Here is an 8,035-nt window from a genome sequence, read left to right as displayed (position 1 = left end):
AGGTGGACAGATCGACAACCTCAGGTTCAACTTCGCATAATAGTTAACTATATATATATATATATATACACACACACACATAAGAAACATATAATTAATTTTTCAATACTAATAAAATAAATGCTTATAAAAAATACTAATAAAAATTTAAATCAATTAATTTTAATTAATTGATACATAAATTTAAGTTTTATTCAAAGAATACTGTAGGATTAAAGATGACTTATGTATTTAATGACACTAAATTAATAATTTCTAATCCTAACCAATGATTTTTTTCTGCACAAATAACCGTTTATCATGCAAAAATTGTTCCTATAACTAATTATTCAAGTTTGAATGCATCCATTTATATGAAAAATGAGTACCTCGTTAACATAAATTTCACGATAAAATCATGGTTTAAAAGAAATTTAATAATTAATGCATCAATTTGATAATGAATTTATGTTATTTATAAATTCGGATAAAAAATACACTTAAAGATTTTCTTATAGAGAAACAAAAGGTGGGTATAGTATGTATTGAATATATATTTGCTATAATTATCTACTATATGAATTTTTTAACAAAACGTTATCTCGTTATCTTTTCTTCAATATTTTTCTCGCGATAAAAAATACATAATATAGTTTGCTCCAAATATAGTTTTTATGGTTTGACATTGTAACATTTTCGGACTTTATTCTCGTTATTAGTACGTATCACCCAAAAAAGATAAGGATAATTGTTCTCGCGATCGAGCTTAAAACAGTAGCATACATGTTTTATCTTGATCTCAATCAGGTAGAAGATAGAACTTATTGTAAGATAACAAGGAAAACTAGCATTCTTGCTTCAAATTAAGTGAAAACATCCATTGAACAAGTAGTAAGTAGTAACAAGTACACTAACGAAGAAAATGAGATGATTGTCCTTAAAACTCATTATAGGTCAGGACATTGTTTACTTGACAGACTCAAATGAAACTCATGATCAAGTCCTGTGATATGATGAAGATAGCCTTCATTTATTCAATAGCGCAGCCCTTGGCATTAAATGCTTTTCAGAAACCTGAAATAAAATATCAACTAATCAGCCAAAGTTGTGTACCAAAGATCCTATAATATTTACGTTCTGTGCAATATAATAAATGATCAGGGTTTAATAAATATTGAAAGTACGTATTATTTTTTATAACTTTTCTTTTTATGGAGATAGTTTCTTCTTTTAAGATTTACTCCTTTACCTTTCCTGAACCTCCGGTTAAACATTTAATGTTATATTAAAAAGTAATACTCAATTCTCTTGATTGATACTATTTTTTTCTAATTTTTTTTGGATGAGGTGTTTATTATTTTTAATTGAAAGAACAGAAAAGGAACAAGGGTTTGATTCCCTAGCTATGATACATATAATCAAATCAATGTTGACTGAGGGAGATCATAATTATTATCTCTTAATATAAGTGATATGAAGAGAAATAATTGTGCTTTAATTAATACTTACATTATCCATCTTAGCTTGGTTGTTACTCTCCAACATCAGCCCGAAATGAATATGGGGAAAATGAGCCCACTAAAAAAGAAACAATAAGTTATTATGTTTTTCTCAAGATGATTATGATTATATACATAATTAAATAGGTAAAATATTTGCAGTAATTTTGATCTGGTCCTTACGTTTTTTGCAGCTGTACTGAAAGCTTCTCTGTGACTGATATCAGGATTATTGGCTTTGATCCTCTGAATCTCTTCCCTGCGTAAGAACAAAGACGTTTCAAAGCTGCTTTATGCACCAATTACATCGAATATATATGTAGTAAAATTATTTGTAAAGCATTAAGTTACTTTATAAACTGGTTATAAGCAGAAGGTACGCGCTGCCTCTTCTCGGGAGCTGGAAAAGAGAAAAACAACTCATGATCAGATCAATATTGTAGATAACAACATGGATTATATTTAAAAAATAAAAAAAAAGAAAAGAAACTAGCTATATAGTATATGTGGTTATGATGAATTTGAGATTGGATATTAAACAGGAAAAAGGCAAATATATACTCACGCCTGTTCACAACCCTTTCCTCAGTTACATGAGTGGTGGGTGCACGCATTGCAATCCTATTGTTGCATTTCGACGTGGAGCCAGTGTCAATCCTGTACTCTGGATTGCACTGCCCAGGTCCCTGAAAATTAAAATGTTAATTAGCTAGGACTAGGAGCATCAACACTTAGCCATGCCAATATATAATAAAGTGGACGTACCATGATGACTTATTAGCTTTCTCAAAATATAAAGAAAATGAAGAACTCTTGACTTTTTACTTATTAAATGTTTTTTTAAAACCTTTTTTTCGTTTATGTTTGACAAATTAATTTGAAACCATCTATATCGAAATATATTATAATCATAACTTTACATTAAAACATTTTTATATTAGAAAGTTTGAAAATTAATTTTCCAATGTAATAACAAAACTGGGACCAGGTAGTTTGCATGAAATAAAATAGGGTGAATAAATAAATAAATAACTGACTAGGTATCTCTGGCAGCAGCAAATGTGGGTTAACTGTGATTCAGACCAGAAGAAATAATGATGGCTTTCTCATAGAGAGAAACGAAAGTGACTTTAATATCACTGAGCAGTTAGACAGGAAATGCAACTAATCAGATGAATGAAGTACTTGCAGAAAAACCCAGAATTTAGGGATTTACACCAAGATACCATTTTTTTAAAAAAATTAAGAAATTGAGTCATCTGATCCGCAGGGGTGTGCTTGCCTTGGAGAGGACAAGGATCTTGAAAAGAAATCATTAAACCTAGCTAAGGGCTAACATATATACTTCCCACTTATACATACATGTCAATCAAATCAATCCTCAAGGTATATAAATATAATCTCGAAGAGAGAGATGCTGTATATTATTTTCAGCTGCTTGATGGGTTAGGACAGGCCCTGACGCCTCTACTAAAAGTGAAAATAGAAAAAGGAATAGGTTTTGCTTATGGCGGCTGCAGGTAGCTAGGGTTTAATTTTCAGTACTCTTTCTCAGGTAGAAATAACAGACATGCTTGCTTTGAAATACTCGATTTAGCACACAGAACCTACCAGAGAGAGAAGAGAGCCTTCGATTTTCTCAAAATGAATAACTACCAGAAACCCTACCCTAGGATCCAGAAATCAAAGACCCTATTTTATTTATTAATTTATTTATTGCGGTACATACTTTTCTTTTAGTTAGTAGTTCTGAGTATTTATCATAATTAAGTAGTAATTAGTTGAACCTCACCTGAACATCTTGCCATGACAGTGACTGAAACGCGGCGGCCATGTTCACGGACCATAGATTGGTGCAGTGCCCACATCGAACGGTCACAATGTCAAACAGGCTACTGCATGGAACACTCACCTGCACCCATAACAATATTATTCAATCCTTATTCCATTATAAAAGAAGAAAACTCAAAAGAAACCCAGAAAATGAAAATAAAGTTAAATATAACTGGATCATAGTTACATACTAGGGATGATTTGATCTTGTAAAAGAAAAAAGGGGGAACGGGGAAAATAATAAATTGAAAAAAGTGGGGTTTTGAGGAAAAGGGTGCAGCTTGGTTTTACTTGAAAAGGAAAAAAAAAAACTTGTCAACTTGTAAGGTGCTACCATCAAGGGTTTCTTCCTTATGTGTGTTAGAACTGGGAATTCTGAGTAGATTTACATTTTCGTTTTTCCTTTTTACAAACTTGAGAAAGGACCTGGATGTATAGTGCAGAAGCTGAAGTTAAATTAGGTTACAACTTAGAGATGGGATTTCAAAGGGTGGAGAGGACTAGTCCTATCAACACTTTTAACATATAGTGCCTATTTTGGCGTTTTCAAGAGGAAACCATCATATTTCTCAAAACAGCTAGCCAGGACAGTTGGCACAATTAGCCTCAACCGAACTTGCTCAAACGAGAAAGGGAAAACACCGTGTGTATGTGTTTGTGTGTGTGTGTGTAACCATCTTGAGGTCCTCCAGGGTATGACTTTTCTTTGACTGCAAAAGAAGGAGAAAAAAAGGAAAAAAAGAAAAAAAAGTCCAGAGATGGAGACATGACTGTAACAAAAACTAGGAACCCAGAAAGAGAGAATTAAAATAACACACCCACTGGTTCACAAAAGCGCAAACACACACACACACACACAGCGTAGCTTCCTTTTCAGGATCTGATTGAATTCTTTTATCCTTGGATGTAAACAGGTGAAAGAAAACAAAGAGGCAAAAGAAGAAAACAACCAAGTGTGTGTGTGTGTGGTGCTGTACATTAGTTTGACATTTGAAAACAAGCAACATATCATATCAATTAGGTAGCATGCAAGAGCTGAAAATCAGATCTCCCACTAAATTGTAAAAGAGCTTTCAAATCAAAGATACCGCAAGAACAATATTGCAAAAGTTGCAGGGGATGTAGCAGAGTTGCTCAGGCGCAACATCGATGCTGCAGCTCGACATGTCTGATCTCAAGCTTCTGTACTCAAACACAAGAAGGGTGGAAGAAGAAGAAGGGAAAGAGAATTAAGGAGGTAGAAAGATGGATGAAGCTAATTGAACAACTAGTTCTTCTCTCTAGCAATATCTTGGACACCAAAGGTGAAGGCAAGGGCCTTTTAATTATTCTCTCTCTCTCTTAAAACCCTTCTTCTTGGTTAGATACTGAGGTGTGTATGGGAGGTGTATATATATAAGTATATGAGGACAGTAAAAGTTGAGGGAATTAGGGGTTGTTGTAGTATAAATTGAAATAGAGTAGAGAGAGGGAGATGAAGGGCTTGTTTGGAATCCGAAGAATTAAGCAGTGAGGAGTAGAGAGTAGGGTAAGGTAAGGCAATGCGATGAAAAAAGTAGTTTTAGTAGTGCCCACGGCAGTCAGGGAATGCTGGGACCGGGAAAGGAAAAGAAAGTGGTTTTTAGTTCATATTGGAAAACCATCTTCAAGTGGCCAATAATTCTCACAAAAATGAATTTCTTCCACCACCTCTTCAAGTATAGAGAGTGAAAAGACAGAAAGGTTAAAAGAAAATTATTAAATTTAGAGAAAAAAGTTTTTTATTTTGACAAATAATTTTACATTATTATTATTTAATTATAAATTATTATGTGTATGATAAATTTATTGATTTTTATAATAATTATTTTTAAAATATACCAATAATAAATATATAATTCTTTATACTTTTTCTATTGACAAAGTATTATTAAAAAATAAAATATAAGACTTACTCTAATTAACCCATAAAAGTCTTATAAGTTCATTTCAAAAGTATAAAAAGAGACAAGTTATACGATTCATATATACACCAATTAGAAAATAAGCATTAACTCGTCTTGATCCTGTATCATGTCCACAATCTAATCTTCATCAAGTATAAAGTATGCACTATTGAAATCAAAAGGAAGAACTTGAAATACAATAAATACTATTATGCATAATCCAAATATATCATACCACAACGTGCCAAATAAGATAACAAACATACCACATCTTTTTCTCCTTCCTTAAAATAGAGCTAGATTATTACTTATTTTTAGTAAAAGAGGGCAAAGACATCACAGTACGTTGGAAGAAGGATCCCAAGTCCCAACTATATGTTGACACACTTAATCCAAATATATTATTAGGCATAATGAGTAGACATATTATTAGTAAAAATCACTGAATATCCAAACTGCATAAACATACTGTGTTCTAAATTTGGTTTGTCATCGGACAAGATAAAATATAGGTGATGAATATCTTCCTCGAAGGAGAAGCATAACATATATATATATATATATATATATATATATATATATATATATATATTAGAAGTTAACTCGAGTTGGGATTCAAAATAAACTGTCAAAATAGAAAGTTAAAAAATAATAATTAAAGAAACATGTAAAATAAGTATAAATAATAGGGTATAAAGAAAATTGAACTGTAATTTATGCACTTCAATTTTAAGTTTAATTAGATTAACGAGTCTCGTGTGGACCTGGATTTATTATAACTCATTAAACCTATATAAATGAGTTAAATTGCAAGCTCGTGAAAAAAATAAAAAGAAATATTGTAAAATGGGTATGAAAAAACAGACAAAAAAACTAGTATTCTTAAGTTTGATTACATCACCTATTATTTGCAAAATATAAAAAAGATTACTTCAATGTTGCAAAAGTGCTAGATTTTTTTATAAATATCAATTAGGGTAGGTATTTGTTTATAGAAAGAGAAAAGGCAGCAGTCTAGTGAGTCACAAATAAATGTTTAAATATAGAATATAGAATATAAATTTTACTGAACTATAATCGTTATGTCAGATTTTGAGGTGTGGAAAAAAAGGAATTTCCAATACTTAGTTATAATTTAAAATAGTTATCATTTAATATGGAATTTTATAGAATCCACTGCATATCAACTATCAAGTGCATTCAAGTATCAAAAGTTCAAAACACAGCAAAGGTTTTGGCCGCATTACCAAATCTGTACAATATATAATATACCATTATGATAGAATGAGAGTGACCACTCCCATCCTCAGACAAACCTGCAACTCCACAGCGGACGAGGGGGGCGATCCAAAATTTATTAAATAGTAGTATAGTGTTGTGTGACTTTCTTCCATAACTCCAGAGATTTTAACAATAGCTAGCTGTTTTTTGTTTTTTGACTGAATGATAGCTGTTTAAAAGAAAAGAAAACATGACTTTCTTCTTTTTCTTGTTGATCTTCTTTTTAGGAATGATACTGGATTTATTAATTATGCTTGCACTAATGGCTTTTTTCAAGTATACAAGGGAAGCATAAATTATATATTTATATCATAAATTTGTACATTTTTGGTATATATAACAAAAAGAGAGAGAGAAAAGCACAATAAAATGATTGATGTCACACAAATTAATGGACAAAAATAGTATTGTCAAAAGTGTTGAAGTGTATTGTATGAGTAATATATTAATTAAAAAATTCCCATTGTGTGTTTCATACACTCTTCTTGAGCCTTATAATTAGATAGGTGGCACAAATTAGCAATTCATTAGCTCAAAAACAAAAAAAAAATGAAATAAAATATGCATCGTAATCACATTTCTGAATTCTGAGAATATTCTGTATGGATTATAGTATGCATCGCACACACATTGGTATTTCTTTCAGCGCATTTTATATTTACTGTACTATCGAGTAAATGTTGCTGTCATTTTGGGTGGTAAAAAGTTAGCTTGGGATGTCTTTAATTTTCTCCTAACGACTTTTTCTCGCAGCTTTTGTTTCCATGGGCAAAACAAATCAATCATAAAACCTCGAAACAGTTACATCAAATGACAGTTGAAACCCTAAGAGCCACTAAAATTGCTATATACATGTACATCACGCTTTTAGCTTTTATTGCTTTTTTGGAAAAAATAAATGAACCTTGTGATTTATACTTGAGACCTAGCTAAAACCGTCTTCATTCCGCAGTTGAATGCTTTATATTAGTAACATGACATGGGTTTAAATTTCTGGACCTAGGATGATCAAACTGATTAGAATTTATCAATTTAAGATGTAGCTTGAAGGTAATTACATCGATAAAATAATTCTTTTCGTTCAGACCAAATTATTGTAAAAGACAAACAAGATATATATAAGAAAAAGTCTTGGGAGATATAAAGGTACTGAAGAAAATGAGAAAGTCACAACATTATTAGGATCTCTTCTTTGTCGATTTAGCCATTTTAATAGCATTGTTCCATTGCCCATTTAGCTCCAGTCCCTTTCCATGTCTGGCGTAATAAATTCTACATAACTCGCTTTGCTTCATCATCACCCTCCTATTGGTATTATTGATAGATGCTATGCTAGCATACATATCTTTTTCATTTTTTTAATGACTTTTCTCATTGACTGTTGGATCGTCTCATGTTAACATGGATCGAACTTTTCATATATACTTGTTGAATCTTACCATGAGATCTGTCAGCAAAAGCACTCCATTCTTACACATTTTGCACTTTGGTCTATTGTTGCAACAATTAAATTCTTAT

General features: G+C 31.4%; 1 protein-coding gene across 1 annotated transcript; it reads right to left on the bottom strand.

The window, feature by feature from the left end:
• Positions 1 to 774: 774 nt before the first annotated feature.
• On the bottom strand, positions 775 to 4,732 carry LOC100499942 (protein YABBY 15). Its single transcript, NM_001251418.2, has 7 exons — positions 4,400 to 4,732; positions 3,271 to 3,390; positions 2,044 to 2,164; positions 1,830 to 1,878; positions 1,662 to 1,737; positions 1,489 to 1,557; positions 775 to 1,053 (listed from the first exon to the last, which is right to left on the bottom strand). Exons 1-7 carry the CDS (start codon positions 4,475 to 4,477, stop codon positions 1,006 to 1,008), a joined length of 561 nt encoding a protein of 186 aa, NP_001238347.1. The 5' UTR covers positions 4,478 to 4,732; the 3' UTR covers positions 775 to 1,005.
• Between the last annotated feature and the right edge of the window lie 3,303 nt (positions 4,733 to 8,035).

This window comes from Glycine max, chromosome 17, assembly GCF_000004515.6.
Source record: "Glycine max cultivar Williams 82 chromosome 17, Glycine_max_v4.0, whole genome shotgun sequence".
Taxonomy (NCBI): Eukaryota; Viridiplantae; Streptophyta; class Magnoliopsida; order Fabales; family Fabaceae; genus Glycine; species Glycine max.
The sequence above is the reverse complement of the archived record's forward strand: the minus strand, read 5'-3'. Positions and strand labels throughout refer to the sequence as shown.

What these genes read in the sequence shown, in the direction of transcription:
- LOC100499942 (NM_001251418.2), bottom strand. Translation starts at nt 4,477, where the DNA reads ATGTCGAGCTGCAGCATCGATGTTGCGCCTGAGCAACTCTGCTACATC. An exon ending in GGAAAGGGTTGTGAACAGGC is followed by an intron (nt 1,879 to 2,043) that starts GTGAGTATATAT and finishes TCTCTTTTCCAG; the next exon opens with CTCCCGAGAAGAGGCAGCGC. An exon ending in GCTTATAACCAGTTTATAAA is followed by an intron (nt 1,738 to 1,829) that starts GTAACTTAATGC and finishes GTTCTTACGCAG; the next exon opens with GGAAGAGATTCAGAGGATCA.